The following is an 18705-nucleotide window of genomic DNA, read 5'->3' on the forward strand; positions in this document are numbered from 1 at the left end:
CACATATGTTTTCTTGTAGTGTGAGTATACAGCTGGTGTGTATTTGTAATGAAAATATTTTAGAGGGTGGAATCTTAAAAACTAAAGTTATATATAGGTTTGTTTTGTATTTTTTTTCTTCTTTCATTATCTTAGTAATAGTATGCTTGCTGCGATTTCCTTAAAAAATGTCTATTGAAAGGTTGGTTGGATTGAAACAACATACATAACTCAATTCGTTTTGTTCGGCTAGTTATGGCTGGTAGCTGGTGCTGATTTGTTGTACGAGAAAAGTACTGCTGGCTAGTGGCTGATGATAATTTAGTGTGAGAAAAAAATACTGTTGGCTGGCTGATAAGCCTAAACAGAGCGAATAGCAATGTCCAATCATGTGTTAGAAACTCGCCAGCCTTCTAGGGCTTAGTGTCATAGCTCGAGCTACCATATCTATGTTGAATTGGTAGCTCATAGACTAGGCTAAAGTGGTTCAAATATTCATATGTAGTCTAATATAAAGCTAAAATGATTCATCTAAATGTTTTCGATGTATCTTCAGCTCTAAATCCTGGGCATCTCGAAAACGTTGTTGTGGAGCTCTGGCAACCAGGATTAATGGAATTATGAGAGTTTTTTTTACCAAACAAATTTTTTCGATTGCACAGCACAACTCAAACACTCACATTGGTGCACACTTGCTCCTATAAACGGACATAGAAATTTTATCTCTATAAGTATTTTCGAAGATTGAGTTAAATCCAATAAATAAAAAAAATGATCGCACAATGTAAGCAAAAAGTCCCGACGACCGTGGCAGGAATAATGAGTCAAGAAAGGCCCTAAATTTGCAGGATCCTAGAAGTCCAGAGATAATTAGCACTACTAGAAAACTGCCTTAAGGCACCGGTTGCATATGTTCTTTGGTACCGTTTTTTTGAACCAGTAACCCGAAAGCGAGCCTTTGTTACCGAGTAGGATTTGAACTCGCGACCTCTAGTCTCGCGCATTCCTCTCGCGCATTCCTTCTTTACCATCTCAGCTACACAATGGTTCTAATTGAGAAGGAGATATTTTTCTTTTAAAATAACCTATGAATAAGCCTAAGGTACTACTTGGTAACACCAACAGGTACCTAAGACTCCTAAGGTACCGGTTGGTAACACCAACCGGTATATAAGGCTCGTCTATAGGTACCGGTTGGTGGTACCACCCGATACTAATATAAAAGTTACCACCTGGTACCTATGGAGAGCCTTAGATACCGGTTGATAATACCAACCGGTTTCTAAGGCTCATTCATAAATTTCATCAACTCCAAAAGTACCGGTATGGAGATGAACCGGTACCTATGCTAACATAGGTATCGGTTTATCTCCAGACTGGTACTTTTGGAGTGGACCTAAGCCTTGTTTTTTAAGTAGTGTAGACACCCTAGCTCTGATGCAAAGTACGTACCGTGAGGCAATAATTCACAGAAGCGAGAAAGCCTAAATAAAAGCAAAATAGAACTTCAGTCACGTGGCGAAAATGAAAGGAGAGATAACCAAGAAAAAAATCCAGCCAGCCAGCCACGGCATCTCGCTGGCTGTAGCGCACATGCATGCACGGAACGGCAACACATCTCCAGCCGCGCAGCGCAGCACAGAGGTCACTCACCACTCACCGGCACCGCAGGCGGGCGGCAGGACGCGCGCAAGCCAAGCGGGCAAGGCAAGGTAACAATGCGGACACGCCTCCCCCGCTTCGCTAGCCTCCAAAATCACCACCCAACCCGGCGCCCAGCAGCCGGCACGCAACGCAGCCTCCTTCACGAGACCACCGGAAAAATCCTATAAGACGCCGCACGGCCCCTCGTCCCCCCGCCGTCGTAGCCCCCTTCTCCTACACAGAATCGCCGCCGCCTCCGGCCAAACAACCGCCGCCACACACGGCCCCCAAATCTTTTCCTCTCCACAAGCTGGCAGCTATAGCGCGTCGCGTCGTCGTCTATACCGAAAGGAAGCCAAGGAGAACACTCCTCTTCCTCTCCCTCCCTTCTTCCATAGTTCCATTCAATTCCATCCCATCCCAAATCCAAGCAGAACCGAAGCTCCGGACAGTTTGAGATTCAATCGAGGATGGTGGCGCCGGTGGTGATCGCGTCGGCGGGGCTCGGCATGCTGGCGGGCCTGGCGATGGCGAACCGGTCGCTGGGGGACGGGCTCCCGGCGGCGTCCAGGTGGGACGCGCGCCCGCGCTGCGCCACGTGCGGCGGCTCCGGCCGGGTCGAGTGCCTGTGCAACCGCTGGTCCGACGGCGACTCCGGCTGCCGGACCTGCGCCGGCTCGGGCAGGATGCCCTGCCGCAGCTGCGGCGGGTCCGGCACGGGAAGGCCGCTCCCCGCGCGGCTCACCGTCCAGCACCAGAAGCCGCCGCCGCCGGCCGGCTACAACTGACGGTCGGTCGATCGATTGATTAGGTATATGTCCATATCCATGGATCGATGATTATAGCTCGTTCTTTGCGCTCGAGGCGCAAGCGAAAAACTCCGCTAGCTAGTATGGAAATATACGTCCATTCGATCGTGTGGATGAGATGTTGTATGTATATGTCTCTCTGCTTCATCAAGACTTGTAGTAATTGAGCATACTTGTGTTGATGTTGTTAGTAATTTGCAAATTGCGCAACACAAGGGAAGGAAGAAAGAAAAAAGAGGGGGAAAAAGTTTGGAGATCTACCCGAGAACGAACATGCATGATTGAGAGTAGACAGAGGGCACAAGAGATGAAGAACAGTTTTTCTGGCAAAGTTGTAGTTATGGTGGTGGATGTAATATATGCTTGGATTATTCGTTAATATATATATATATATATATATATATATATATATATATATATATATATGCGCGCACATACACATGATTTACTAGCTAGACCGAGATTTGTTGTGAGTGCCCTTTTCTTGGATGCCCTTCTTATTAATTTGTTATTGACTTAGTGGTGCTCGGTTGGTTGATTGCCCTTTGCATATGGTTCTCTACTAGCTATGGATCTAATTCTCTTTTATATTTATGGCGTTGTGTTTGTTGCTGCTGATTGTTGAAGCTTCCTTTTTCTTTCCTTTGGAGCATCAATATAACGTTATGCTTGTTAAATCTATTCTAATTGTAGAATAAGACCATATATATCAGATTTGGTTTGCGTGAGAAAATTGCTTTTATTTGCTTTGTGTTTGAACATCTTATATCTCTTTATAATTTTCTAGGCTCAAATATATAGGAACTCTTTATGCATATTAGCCCTATTGATTCCAAGCTGATGCGTCTGTATTGTATAGTAGTTTTTTATCATGCGCATGCATTAGACCTTCGAAGCTGAATAGCTGATGCATCTAATAAGTAAAGGTTTCCAAAATAATCATATATTCTAAATCGCATCTGATGTTTTCTGATAGAATAATAATAATAGAATTATAGTTATGGGGATTGGGACTACATACATGGATCATAAAGCTGTAAAATCTGATTAGGAAATCAAGATTTTGATAACCATACTTTATAAGGCCCTGATATTTAGTTTCAGCCTTGAGCCTTATAGATCTATCCTCTCGGACCAGGTGACTATCTGGCTGCTGATCATCAGACCCTTTGAGGTTTGTGAAGGGAAGTTAAACGTATGCATCGCATATGAATAACCTTTCCATGTTGTATTTTCAAGTGAACTGCAGTAAACTGATTATATTCGTTCATCACATGGATTTTCAAGTAAACTAGTATGTGTTGTAACTAATAAGGTGTAGGTAAATTATTAGTACTCTGAGGTGCAGCATGTACAAGAGAAGTTCGACACTATACCTTTTGGCATTGGATCTGTATGAAGCTTCTGCGCAAGAACGCAGCGAGTGCAAGATATTTAGATATTATTTTGTCATGAATGTGACTACGGTCTTCTTTGTTTTCTGAAGCACATTTTGTTTTGGAACAAACATGATTATGCCGGTCGGCTGACGACATGGATGATGAGCATGGGCGGCAGGGAGCAGCAAGTATGGGCTGGCTAGGCTTGGCCGGAGATCTTGTGGTCGAGAGGAGCTCAGCATCAGATCCACAGGCTTGCAAGAAAAAGATCCCGTAGCGTAGCATAGCCACAAGACACTAGCTTTGGACCAATGGGTAGTACGGTATGGGGTCTACCAAATGTGCCATATACACAGAGGAAAAAGTGACATACACGTGCACTAGGAGCCTTTGGAAGCAAGTTCCGTCTGATTTGTAGCTTCAAACTCCGATCGCTCTCCTAGGCACAAAAAAAATCAGGAGACGTTTGCTTGTGAGCGGTTCAGCGTGTGGCTTACAATGCAAGCAAATACTGAGAATTCTGGTTGCGTAAATATTGATTTAGGGACAGATAGTGCATCAAAGGATTCTAACTTTTGGCAATGTGGGACAACGTCACACACAGCTAATGGTGGTAAATAACCAAAATTTAGTCTAGAAATTTTGAGGATAAGGTTAAAAAAGGATCAGACTCATATTTTCATATAATTCTGGTTGCTGAATTGTGAAGGGGTACTAAGACCATGATCCATTATTAATACAACGCAACGTGTCTTCTTATAGCAGGTTGTCTAGATAAACTGTAAACTAATCTTAGAATCTGACCAGGAACCCCTTTCCAAACCCAATTTGCTTCCTCAAACCTCATATGGAGTACGGATGACCCCTTTTATTACCATTTTTTTCGAACGATAAAGTGCACATTGCCAAATATATAAACTAGGCACTGTTTTGTCAGGGTTCAGGTTCCACTTCCACGTTATATACTTATAGCTAAAGTTTGTACTCGCTAGAATAAAGTGATTCGATTATCAAGTTTTAGTCTAAATGGAAACAAGATAGCTCATCTAACACCTTCGGTGTACCCACCTGGCCTCACCCTTCCGCTTTATTTGCTCCGTTGAGTTCGTGATCCGGCTCCCGTGAGCTCGCCGCCCTCTCGAGATTCAGTTGATGGCAGCACTGACATGTAACAATGTTGTCAGCCATATGCACGAACGTAGCCTGCTGCTTCCGAGTCTGCCAGATTCATTTGGTTATAAAAATATCAATCTCTGCATGTGCACAAATGTATGTGTTGACGTTTCATAAAAAAAATGTATGTGTTGACATGTATGCATGCATTTCACCTGCAATACATATATTGTGTTTGCCCTAGAAAATTCAAACAAGAAAGATAGTTGCATCTCGCATTTGCATCAGTCACCCGGCTGCTGGTGGAGTGGTACGGCCTCCGATCCGCGTAGTCACTTTTAGTAATGCACTAGAAATAAATAAAAAAAATGACGTCTAAAAATGAAGAGGAATGGGTTTATTTATTTGAATATGGATGATAGAAAAATCTTTCGAATTTTAAGTTGTTGGGGGCTTGGTGCCATATCTTAAAAAGTTCAGATTTCTTCGCTTGTGAAATTAAGCTACTACTCCCTCCGTTCCAAATTATAAGTCATTCCAAGAATCTTGGAGAGTTAAACCATCTCAATATTTGACCAAAATTATAGAGAGAGACACAAAGATTTATGACATTAAATAGGTATACTATGAAAATATAACTAACAAAAAATCTAATGATATTTAATTGGTATCGTAAATGTTATTATCTTGTTGTATAAATTTGATCAAACTTGAAAAGTTTGACTCTCTAAGATTCTTGAAATGACTTATAATTTGGAATGGAGGGAGTAATAACGATCACATTCCAAATCGGTACCGTTGCCACTGTCTATTTAAATCCATTGTCCTCGTCATATCCTATACAAAGTTGTTGCATAATGTATATGGTAGGTACAATTTACTCTGTCTCTATACTTCTGGGCTATTTTGAACTGCCAAGTTAATTCCGGATTCTAGTAGCAGTGGTTATTATGCATACCGACAATGTAATGATAGTAGACACAAGTTCAGTTATGGTGCAGTTGGCATACAACAATATATTACCCCCTTCCCAAATTATTGCCTGTTTTATAATAACTATTATGCATTTAGAAAAATTAAGATAGCTAATAATTTAGGATGAAACGAGTATATATAAATGCTATGGATTGAATGCAACCTGCATCTTCCGATATTGGCATGTACCAGCTAAATATAAATACGACGCGCCAACTCTTTGTGCACATGCCTATCGCATCATCCATTTATTTTAGTTTATAATAAGAGTAATTGATGCACAACTGCATCTGAACAGGTATATATATTTGTGCACTGACAAGCACGTTCATTTAATTTGTAGAGTATATATACCTGCGTCAGTGTATAGCTGGAGAGGTATGGCCTCCGGTTTGACCTGTTATGTAAATTAAATAAGTAAAGAATAGACTTTGTCAAAACAGTTCTCTTCGTGTGTCAGCCCGGCATGCTGGTGCGTTGCCGTTGGCCTTGCTTGCAGCGGATCGGGTAGCTAGGACGGACTTGGTCGGTGTGGTGTGTGGGGGCCTCTGCTGCACTACTATAGGAGGACTGAGTCTTTGGTCCAACATATTAGTTCCGATCGTTATTGGACCGACTAATGAAAGCTTTAGTCCCGGATCCAACGATTAGAGAATAGTAGGGAGTTTTAGTCCCGGTTGAAGTTATCAGTCGGGACTGAAAGTCACCCTTTAGTCTCGGTTGATAGCTCCAACCGGACTAAAAGTTCTAAACATTTAATTCTGTGTGGTAACACCAATAGAATTAAAGGATGACTTTTGGTTCTGATTGGTGGTTTTAATCGGGACTAAAGAATCATTCACGGGTTAATCGCAAAGAAGCTATATGTGAGGCGACATGTCTTGGGTTCGATTCCACTAAAGAGTCGAGATCTTTAGTCCCGAACTCCTGGTTCGAAAACCGGGATTAAAAGAGGTTGTGGCCCGGAACTCTAAAGACCCGTTGTGTACCCAGTGCTCTGCTCACACGTTCGCCGGCCAGGCCATCGATATGGATGAATGATGATCCATGCATCGCGTGGCAGACTTGCAGCACGAAAAGTCAATCGAGACGAGTCGGCTCACTTAAAAATCCGATGTCCAAATCGATCAACCAACCGATCGATCGACAGGGTCCTCATCGATCCATCTATTATTTTTCTGTCATGTAGCTTTCAGCCCCCACCTCCAGGCTTCGTGTATATAAAAAGATAGCCATTCACCAGCATGTGTGATGTTACGAGGACTTGGTTGTTCATCTTCGGTATTATTACACAGTAAACCTTATTATCTCACATCATCCATCGGAGCAACATTTAACAGTGTTCCTTAACGAAAAGATAGTAGTTAAATAAAAAGGCATGCGCGGATTGTCCTCCAGTTAGTATCAAGGATGTTTTTTTTAGTTTACAAAGATGTACTCCGTCCGTCCGAAATTGCAGTCACTTTAGCTATATTTTAAGTCAAACATATCAACTTCAACTAAATTTATAAAAAAATATAACAACATCTGAAATAGCGTATAAAAGAAATATCAAAAGGTATTTCATTGTGGATTGCATTTGTGAATGTATGAGTTGTACTGTATAATTAAAAAAAACTAGTATCGGAAGATCCCATTGTCCGTAGGATCAGAGAGGCATGGATTAACTTAAAGAGAAAAGAGAGGCACATGCATTAATTGCATTGTAAGCTCAAATACCTTCGATGCAGCATCTGAAAAGTCCATCTTATATATAGTCTCATAGGCTCATAGCCCAGCTGCGGACGTCCTTGTCGCCCCTGTACACATTAGACATTTCTCGAGAGACTAGACCTGCTTATCTGTGCCATCGACTGGGGGGGCTACAGACAGACGCACTATGCAATCGACACGATTATCGATGGCCTGACCCAGCCCATGATGCAAGGGGTAAGCTGCTGGGGTGTTGCTTGTTGGAGGTCCGCCCATATGTTGGGATGGGCTAAGAACAGTGCAGCCCGCAAAATATTAGTTCGAGATGCAAATCCAACTCGGCCTCTCCAGGCCAGGGTCGCAGGTCCGCCCCTGCCAAAAGTCCCACAAGACCACAACCATGGTTCACCTTACCGCCGGTAAATCGCCGATTATCGGTGATTTTACCGATACCGCTACTGAGCGGGATGTGGTTACCGGTCCCGTAAACGGTGTTTTCCGATTCAAAATTCAAAAATACAAAAGTCAAATTTTTTTAAAAAACCGTTACCGCTACAGTAAAAACGGTAAGGTGAACCCTGGCCCCAACCCCGCTGCTTCTTTCCCCTTCTTGCTGCTACAGTAGGAGCGGCGAAATAGCAGTCGAGCGTCTTTCCCTCGGTCGATCCGCCGGCCTCCTCCCATCCGGCGGGCCTTTGGCCGGTGGAGCGGGTTGGGGTGCCCGGCATCTCGGGCGTGAGGGATTGTATAGCTGTAGAGTTATCTTCTAGCTCATTTTACAGGCGGAGCTTTTGGTACTGCTGGCGATGACGATGGTGGCGGAGCGGTGCTGCCGCTGGCCTCCAGGGCTGGGTGCTGCGTGCGCTCGGTTGTGGCGTCAATATGTCCGGCGGCTTGGCGCGGTGCGGCGGCTCGCGGGGCCGGGTGGCACGCTGGCCCGTGCGGGTGCTGCCCATGGTGGCTGCTGCGGCGGTGCTTCTCCTCGGCTGCGGGTCCGCGTCTCGTCATTGTTCCGGCGGCTGTTGCTTGGCGGGGGCGACGGCTTCGCTTTGCAATAATTTCCCCCGGCTCTTCCTCGTCTTCGTCGGTGTTGGTGCCTGTGTCGGCGATGAGTCTGTGGGGTTTCTTCTGTTCCCGATGGCGCTTGGTCGGGGGAGACGGTTTCATCTTCGTGGAATTCGGTACTCCAGACTTCTCCCTCCTTCGTCGGCGCGTGCTCCGGTGTCGGCGTCGGGTCTGTGAGTTCTTGCATCGGAGTTTCAGCGGCCTCTGTGGCTGTTTTTTTTTGTCTATCGATGCCTCTCACGCGTGGAGTCACAAAGATATTGCGACGTGTCCGTCGCCTACGGATTTAGCCAGTGATCTCAAGAAGGACGCGGTTCTGGTCTACGTGTAGGTGTAGGTTTGTTTTGTTCATGTGTGGTGTGTGTTGCGTTGTTGTCCATGCATGTACGAACACATACTACGTCTGCATATATCCAGATGAGAGGTTTACAAAAAAACTCGGCCTCTCCACCCTCTTAATCTATATTATAAAAATCGAAAATAATTGAAAACTTTTCTCACCCAAATTGGATCTGCCGTACTCCTCATGCTGGACCCGTGTGTCAGGGCCGCGAGAGGTGGGAGAGGGTGGAAACCCATAAAAACCGCGAGTTAGAGGATGTTTCTGTCGAAAACTAATTCTTTTTCTCACCGATCCCTTTTGCCCGCACCCGCGTCGTTCCGGCTGCACCCGCGCGTACTCGGGTAGTCGCCGCGCCGCCGCCTCTTCGCCTCAAGCAGCTCTTCCTCCTCACTGGCCAATCCAACATGGCTGGCCGGGGCCTCACGCCCCACCCGCTTCCCCCCGGTGGCCACGAGGAAGCGACGCGTGGAAACGGGGGGAGCTGCGGGAGCACGGGGCGGCCTCGGTGGTCGGCCGCAGGAGGGATATGGGTCGGAGGACGCCGTGTCCGTGCACGAGGCCTTCGCTTCTGGTGGTGCTAGAAGGGTGCGAGTTCTACAGGGTGTACGAGCTGCTTGCCGAGGAGCTAGCCGCCGGTGCCGACAAGGATGGCCTGGCGGCGCAACGGGAGCCCGCGGCCTAGACTGCCGCGATGGCGCGGTGCTTCGCCTGGATGGAAGCCCAGGTCACCTCCGCCGGCGGGTGCGCCAGCTGCCGGTACGACCACGCCGTGGTGGCCGTCGTGGAGGAGTGCCGGGTGGATGTGGCCCACTGCGGGTCTGCGGCTACTCCCGTGCAGTGCTATGGGAGGTGGAAGAACGGGTGATCTTCCAGCGAAGGATCGCTTGTTCCGCCGCTTCTTTTTTGAGATTCAGAGATGCCAAGGAAGCATGAGCTATGGCCGTGAGCAACTCCAATCCTCCTGCCTCCTCTGTGAAAGGCACTGAGCTTCATTGCAATTGCAGATGGCAATATCCATTGTAAACGTCTACAGAATCCACATTGTATCTATTACTTCTGCAACTCCTCAACACGTAGGGAGCCTCAGTTGAATAAATAGGATAATTTAGGATGGATGATTTCAGACCAGGGTATTTTGTTAATCTGCAACTCCTCAACATGAACCTGATATGCTAGAAATTTATTCATTTTTTACGGAGTGCCTTTTGCCACCTGACTACATCATGTTTTAGACCACCTGACTGGGATGCATTTCACACATGTGGAAACTACATCATGTTTTAGACCACCTGACTGGGATGCAAAAGATGATCCATCCAAATACTATCTTGATAGAATACAAAAGATTGGCATAGGCTTGCACTCTATGACTCTAGCAGGGAGAGGAGGGAAATCCAATATGATGCACCACGAATCCGGGTAGGAGAGACAGAAAGAGCCAGGAAGAGAAGGGCGTCAGATCGTGTGCCTTACTACCGCACCTCATCGCACTAACGCCCGCACAGCTCCGCTCCACAGCGATCACGCCCTACCTGACCGGTGACTGCCTCCGCTCCGCCTTGGGCTGCCTGCTCACGCTCAGCATGTAGCCAACATATATAGGTAGGAGCGAGAGTAGGATAGGCTGCCGCGCAGTGGATAATTAAGTCTATGTTTCCTTCAAAGTGAGACCATCAAAGTAGAAACTACTTAGATTTTGCCTAAAGAATCTTGAAATAATCATTAGCTTCACATTATATTATGAAAGATTGTTTTTAACTTATTCACTTAATAAGGTCACCACGGCTCATTATTTTGGAGTTTTAGTTAGTATATTATATTAACATATAGCACATGCGTGCCGCACGGGCCACCTTGCTAGTATTTTTAAAAGAGTATTATATTTCCACCTAAACAAAAAAAGAATATTACATTTAAGAGAATTGCAAAGTTTCAAATTTCCAGCATTGCAGAAGATAGAGGTCTGTCGGCACCCAATAGCTGACTCCATGGATGAAACTACGAAAGGAACCTTTTGGCGATGGCATGTCTCAAGAGTCAGCTACAATTTCAAGTTTCAATTTTCACCAAACATGCGAGAAACTTGCCCAGCCAGGAGAACCCTTTCGGTTATTAGATTGGTGATATCCTATATCCTAAGAGAAAGAATTTTTTTCATGTTAGAAATTGTAGTTTAGATGTAATCTTTAATTTTTACTAGTTGATAACTTTTCATCTAAGGCTGCCCGCATATCGCGATGACTATACATCGCGCGAGTGATGAGATCGCTTCCCATCTCCTAAAGCGGTACCAACGGGCCAGTGTGACAATATTTGGGCCAATTAAATATTTAACAACCCACCAAATCTCATGTAACGCTAGCAGATCTGCTTGCCAAGTGCTCATGTCGTTGGAGTTCTGACAAGTAGCAAGCAGAGGCTTCGCCCGCATGTATCGCCACATGCAAATTACATCCAAAGTTACATTCCTTATTCTTTCTTTTATGTTATATTGTATTCAATTCCAGCTTATTTTTTATTTTTTAATTTAATTCCAGTGCTCTCCTAGATAATTCTTCATAATGTATTTTTTGTTTTCTTTTCCTTTTGTTTACTTCTGTATTCTTTCTTCTTTGCTATTTCTCCATATATTCATTCCCCACATTTTTTTCTTTCATAACCGCATGCAAAGTTGTTTGAGCAGTCACCTGCATGTTGCATGCATAGATCGAGGCTATACATCGCGCACACTACAAATGCGCGATGTATCGCCTCAAGGCGGCAACGGCACCATTTCAGCCTTCATAGCCCAATTCCAGCCCAGATTGGGAAAGTGCACATGTGCTGAGTTTCTGATCGGCTGGGAATGCCCAACTTCACCATTTGCAACTATCTCTTAGGCTTTCTTTTATCGAAATTAACTTGGCTTCCTTTGTAGATTAAATTGTTCTCTCATAAGAATATTTTTTACTACGTAGCTGCATTTGTTCTTCATGTACTTTACGTTTAACTAATTTGTTTGTAATGTCAAATTATTTGTTGGCTTTTGTAGATTAAATTGTTTCGTGACGTTGATCCATTTGTTTGTGATATGTATTTTCCGTTATTTATCCTTTACAATCAAATGTTCGCGACGTTTAATTTTTTATTCATAGTATATTATTATTTGTTCGTCATGTTTAATTTTTTGTTCGTAGAAAATAATCATTTGTTCATTTTGTTAAAATATTTGTTCCCAATAGCCAAAATTAATTATTTAGTGTTAAACTATTATTTTTAAAAAATATCGTGCAAACATAGGTAAGTGTGGTCTTGTTTGAAGATCTTATCATAAAAAATAATGGTGCAATCGAAATTTAATTTGGATGCATAGTTTAAGATTTATAGTTTTTTAAGTATGAATTACCATTGCATGTGGAAGATATCATCAATTTTATCTTACATGCATGTGGGAAACACCCTACCACGCGGAAACAGTCTTAAAATTCGACCCAATAAGGCGTGCTCTCTCCAAGGAATTAATCCTGCTTCATGTGATGGTTGGCGCTAACGTCGCTTGAAGTGACGTCTAACCACGCCCCGCATGTCGGCATTTGCATATTTACATCCTTAAAGTGGCTAGCTATAGCTTTTCATATAGCCATACAGAGAACTCCTTTTCTACCGGCCGTTTTGGCATTTAAACGGTTTCGAAGAGGTACAAATTTCATAAGTTCTTTTTAATAGAAAGTATTATTTTTAAAATCTGTTCTGCACCTAGTGTCTCCTTCTACATAATTAGTCGTGTGTCTTGATCTGGCACACGACAAACTCTTTCTTTGCCTTATGTCCTTGATCTGGCACACAACAAACATCTAATTTTTGTTTTTAAAATCTGAGGTTATTTATCTGTCGGTACCCCAGGACTGGGGTACCCCCTCTTGCTGTGTCTAGGCAAGGGTCTCGTAGTTATCCTTAACTACGCCCTGACGGCCAAACAGCCGGACCTACTGTGGTCCGGAGCCCTACTCTCCCGGCAAACGGCCCGGACCCGCTCCACGCTTGGGGAAGGTCCGGTGGCGCCACGTCTCCCGGAGGAGGTAGCCCTCAGCCAAAACAGCTGGGGGCCCGGACCTCCCACGGAGTACCGGATCCCCACCGTGTCCCGGATCCCCATATACTATCCGACACCTCGCCTGGGCTGGTCCGGAGCCGCCACATGTCCACAGGTGCGGGCACGCGCGCGGAGCCGCGTGGCTTCCACTGGAAGACTCGCCTACCTACCACATTCAATGCGGTAGGCGGAAGTGCGCTCTGCCACAGCAAAGCCCGAGGCGACTTTTGCCAGGTTGCACTGTTGGTCGCGTGTTACCAAGGCGCACAGTGCAACCGCTGACGCCGCCCACACCGCGTATATCAGTCTACTATGCCAGTTGGGCACGACGGCTTGGCTTCGCTCATTATGACGCCTACATGGTAGCCTTGACAGACTATGCCGCTTGCTACATTGCCCCAACGGGCGCCTCGCTGATGGGACAAATAAAGACTCCCTTCGGTCAAGAGAGTCTACAAGGCGATGAAGCGTATCCAAGAAGAGATTTTCAACTGTTGTAGCTCCATTGAAGCTTTCTGCGCAGTATACTATACATCCACGTTAGACCCACCTGTCAGGGTCTGAATGCCTGTGTACGCGCCCCCTTGGTCTATAAAAGGGAGACGCTCGCTAGAGGAAGGAAAATTCAAGGCCCGGCTGGGCAGAGGATAGACTCATTCATACCAAGAGCAATACACCTCACAGTGGACGTAGGGTATTACGCTTCGGTGGCCCGAACCATTCAAAACCCGAGTGTTCTTGTGTTCTTGCCCCCAAGCTAGATTGGCCTAATCGCTCAACACTTTCCCGAGTACTTTTCCTCTGGGATTAGGCGGGTGCGTTCCGCCACCGGGCTGTGGGTACCCCCCAAAGCCCACGACATTATATTTTGTGATGTGCCTTCTTTTCGCCGTGTGCATTAGGGTACTGCACACGGCAAATTATGTGTTTGCTGTGGGTTTTATTTTTGTTGTGTGTTTCTTGGACAGCACACGGCAAAAAGCCTCTTTGCCGTGGGCCTGATTTTGCGCTCACGGCGAAAACTCAGGCACATGACAAATTGGATGTTCCTGTAGCGCACGCTAATTTTGAGAAGTCACTACAAGAGATTTGACATTAGACGGCGTTACATTTATGTCACAGAAATGGTTATTTTCGTTATGTTTTGCATTTTGTTATGTTCGGGTGACGAAAATATGATGATCGTCGCTTAATGTGGGTCATAAAATGTATTCTGTGATGAAAACTGTTTTTTGTCACAAATTTTGTGATGATCCTTGCGGTGTCACTAAATTGTGATGCTCGCTTTTTGTCACTAATAAACCCAAGAAACGTCACAAAATTTGTGCCATGGCTAGCTATCAAGTGCCACGTAGGACAAAAAAATGACACAAAAAAATATCCTCTGCTGACGTGGCCATGACTAGGAGGTGATGTGGCAATCCTTTTGTGATGATTTGATTCGTTGCAAAACAAAGAATAGCCCAATGAAGCCGATGTACCAAATGACGTTTTTTGGGCTTGTTTTGGGCATGAGCCCAACACGTGTAGTGAGGCCATTTTTTGGCCAGCTGAACTGAATTTTGAATTTCAGTTTTTCCAATAGATTGAAAGCCCAAAATTGAAATAAACCAAGCCCATACAGCACATTACAGCCCATTCCATATTGTAAGCCATGACACTTTCTAGCACATATAGAATCTCAAATAGAATGAAAACATCAACACTAGTTACTCTCCATATCAAATTTGTTCACTCTTCAGACCAATTCATGTCATGACAGCAACATAATATATAAAATTAACCAAACCAAGTCACAATCCCAGTAGCCCAAAAAGCCATCTCACAGCAGTCACATCACATAGAGTAATCTGGCAATAGCACCAGCACAAAAACACATGTGGCAGCATCCCAAAAGGCCATCTCACAATTACAGCAGTAAAAAATAGACATCACCTCTATGGTAGTAGGAATGTCGATCTCTTGCACATCGGCTTACTCCTTGTTGGGGCTCAGCAAATGGTGAAGGAGGGAATTTGTCGCCTCTCTACTTCAACATCTTGATCTCTGCTTCCTGGGTCTAACTCGCTTCCTCCAAAGCACTCATCTTCTTCTTCAGGTCCAACTCATCTCGCTGGCTATCAATCACTTCTCGAAGTGCTGCAGCAACTTGCTTCTCTAGCTGAACTTCAACTTCAAGTTCATGTACACATTCATTGTTGGCATGCTTGTTCAGCCCTGCTTGCCGAAGGCCAACATTCTGTAGATACTTGGATGATGGCAGGACTTGAGCAACAACTTCAACGGGAGTCTTTGGTGCTTGTCCTTCTTGTGTAGGTTCAGCCATAATTGCCTCCATTTGAGCCTAACACGTTAAAATATTGTTAGAACAATATCAGATGGGCAGCAATGCATGCATGTTGCATTAGTCAACCAATACTCACTAATAAGCATAAAGCATGCATGCCATTTTTTTTTGGTCAAGCATCTAGGAAACACATTAGTAATCCACACCATTACTTCATTGGTTCTAGAATTAGAGGCATCATTGAGCATCATAACTTCATTGGTTCTAGAATTAGAGGCATCACTGAGCATCATAGGAATACACTAAAAGAGTACAAGAGCAGAACTTGACAAAATAGAGCGGTCATAAATGAGCATTAGGTTTCAGTTTGAGGAAACAATGGAGACTGACATCTATTTGAGGCATGTTTGTTGAATTTATATGACACAAAAAAATTCCCTGTCTACAATTCCAGCAGCTATCTCCAGAATTTTAAAACATCGTGTATTATACAAAACATGTTTGGGTTAAGCTAGCATCCATGAATCCACAAGCATGAGAAAACGTATGCAAGTGTACAAGCAAGATTGATTAGATGCATGACAAGAAATGGAAAAAGAATTGAACATCAACTTACAATCACTTCCTTTACATGTTCTGTGAATCCAGTTTTGCTACTGCAATGCAACTCCTTGAACAGATCAATCGCATTCGGTGGCTCATTTTTATATTTGTCTTGCTTCAAAAAAAAAAGAGCGAATAATTTGTAAATATTAGGTGTGAATCTGAAAATCGTGTCAATACAGACATGCAACAGATATACTTGTGGGACCGAAGCCGGCGACCAGAGGGGGGGGTGAATGGGAGCCGATCAAAATTTCTTCGAAATTCGAATCGTTGGCCTATGTCCCAAAACCGCCCAAGCCCTCAAGCGTTCTGACCAAAGTTTGGGGTAACTATTGAAAAGCTAACCCAACACAAAAGGCCTCGAACGAGCGAGCGAACCCACGAAGAAAAACGGAAGCGAATCGGGAAAGCTGCAGAACTGATCTGCCTGGACCGGTCTGACCGGTGCACTGGACCGGTCTGACCGGTAGCACCCAGAAAACCCCCGAGAAATTTGATTCAAACGGTGAATCCCGAGCAAATGACCACGAAATCCGACGAAACTTGGGGGAATGCTTCGCCCCTACCCCGTGAGCATATCCCCAAAAGATCTCGTCCCAAAGATCAACAAATCGTGAGAATTATGGGGGAGATCAAAAGGGATTGGGGTTTTCTCAAGCACTCAAAAACTCGAATTCGAACACGTCAGTGATTCCAGAGGGTTTAGGTTAGAGTTGGGAGCACGGGAATCACAGCAAAGAACTCATGGACTCCTCGCAATCAAGTGCACCAAAAACGAAATCGAAATTTCATCAAACAAGGCACAAAACGAGGAGATGGATTGATTCAAATCGCCCAGAGGGCACGAGGAGGTTAGGGCCTCCTTTCCCAATCAAATCCCTTACAAGGTTTCAACAATCCATGGACAAAATCAACTCAAAAGAGAGAAACAGGGGGAGGAGAACACAGGGGCGGCGGCCTGGAGAAACAAAGAGTCCACGAACAGATTACAAAAGCCGCTATTAACCTAACACAAGTGAAGGGGTATTTATACCCGCGGGACCGGTCAGACCGGTGCGCTGGACCGGTCAGACCGGTGCCAGGGACCGGTCAGACCGGTTGGCCTGCAGCACCCCCTGTACATGATCTCATCCGACGGCCGAGGTTCTTTCTTCGAAACGAAGTCTTCTCCGCGATGCCGCCGTCTTGATGAAGATCCAGTCCGCGGTTTTGAAGGGTCGGCGAAACCCGGGTAGGTGGCCGGTTTTGAGAAAACCGCCAAAACCTCATGCGCGGGAAGATTCCCGCCTCCACGCCGTGGCCCTAGACGCCGTTCCCGCCTCGGCCTTCTGACGGCCCTAGACGCCGCCCGACGCCCGTCACCTCCTCGCCCGCAGCGAGGCCTTAGACGCCGTCGACGCCCGTCGCCTCCATCAGTCCCGAGACCGACGCCCGTGTCTCCACGACTTGGCGTCTTCAACCGCCGTCCGCCTCCTTTGTTTTGTGGCGCAAACCAAGAAACTCGCCTTCCGTCGCCGCTTGCGCCCTCGATCCAGGAGTGGACGCCACAGCTGCCGCCCGGTCCGAGCTCCGGTCCCGGCTGCCCTTCACCGCCGTCCACCGCATGGTCCATCGGCCACAGCACCTCCACGGCAGCTCTCCGTCGACACTCGACGCCCGTGTACCTGCAATCCAAAGACCAAGCGCACGATCACACCGCACGGTTGATAATTCACTCATCACAAGCAGGATAGAGTACTCAATATTCCTCAATCTCCCCCTTGATGAGTGCATTGTCAACACACCACAAACGAACCAAGAGAAGTGAAACCAAAGAAGAACAAAGAAGCACGAAAGAGAAGAACTCAAGCAAGTGACAAAAAGCTCAGAAAGGCAAGAACAGTCACTTACTCAAGCAAAGATCGATCCCCTAAGACAAGGGCAACGGCTCGACGCAATCGATCAAAAGCCAAAACATGACTCCTCAAAGACAGAGGTAACGCTCGACGCAGTCATGCAAGCAGCAGAGGGAAAACGAGAAAACCAGGAGCCAAAACCAAAGCAGAAACTCCCCAAGCAAAGTTTTTCCCTCTCACAAGTGCAACTCTCCCAAAATGATGCACTCTCAAAGCCCTGTGCACAAGTTTTTCAAAAATCAAACAAGTCTCCCCCTTCTTCGATCACTTCTCTCAAAATTCTCCCCCTTGTTGGCACATGCACACATTAAGCCTAAAAAGACCTAAAGCTCCCCCTGAAGCAGAGACTCCCCCTGAACAGATGCTATGCAATGAATGCAATGCAGGAGGTGTAAGTGAAAGCATTCAGGGATACAAGGATATGAACAACATCTAGTCACAAGCACGTGTGCATCCAAAAACAAGACCTGTATCTAGCTCAACAGGGTATATCATATCAGTCTAGAGCTAGGCAAGTTCAGTTTATGAGAAATAAAAGCATCACCCATGATCTAGCACTAACAAGTAGGGAATGAAAAGCAGTGCTACTCATACTCATACAGGTGAGCCAAAACAGCCAAAACAAGTTGCCAACATTCATTTTTCAATCAATTTTTTATATCAAGCAATTCTAAGTGCCAGGGGTTGAAAGCTTGTCATGCTTTACTTAGCAACGAGGCCAAGCCTATGCCAAAAGACAATCAGAAGCTTAAGGCACTCGTTTCAGTCATGCACAGCCTTGCTCGGGTTCTCACAAGTGCAAAGTGAGCCGTCCCGAAAGCTCGATCAGTGCGACAAGCAATCCCA

At 45.4% G+C, this 18705-nt stretch overlaps 1 protein-coding gene across 1 annotated transcript; it reads left to right on the forward strand.

Annotated features, from left to right (window-relative positions):
- The first annotated feature begins 1760 nt into the window (after positions 1–1760).
- Positions 1761–2970, forward strand: LOC120655810 (chaperone protein DnaJ-like). Its single transcript, XM_039933778.1, has one exon. It carries the CDS (start codon positions 2094–2096, stop codon positions 2409–2411), a length of 318 nt encoding a protein of 105 aa, XP_039789712.1. The 5' UTR covers positions 1761–2093; the 3' UTR covers positions 2412–2970.
- The last annotated feature ends 15735 nt before the right edge of the window (positions 2971–18705 follow it).

This window comes from Panicum virgatum, chromosome 1N (assembly GCF_016808335.1).
Source record: "Panicum virgatum strain AP13 chromosome 1N, P.virgatum_v5, whole genome shotgun sequence".
NCBI lineage: Eukaryota > Viridiplantae > Streptophyta > Magnoliopsida > Poales > Poaceae > Panicum > Panicum virgatum.

Bases quoted from the DNA above. Each gene is read 5' to 3' on its own strand.
- LOC120655810 (XM_039933778.1), top strand. From the start codon at position 2,094: ATGGTGGCGCCGGTGGTGATCGCGTCGGCGGGGCTCGGCATGCTGGCG.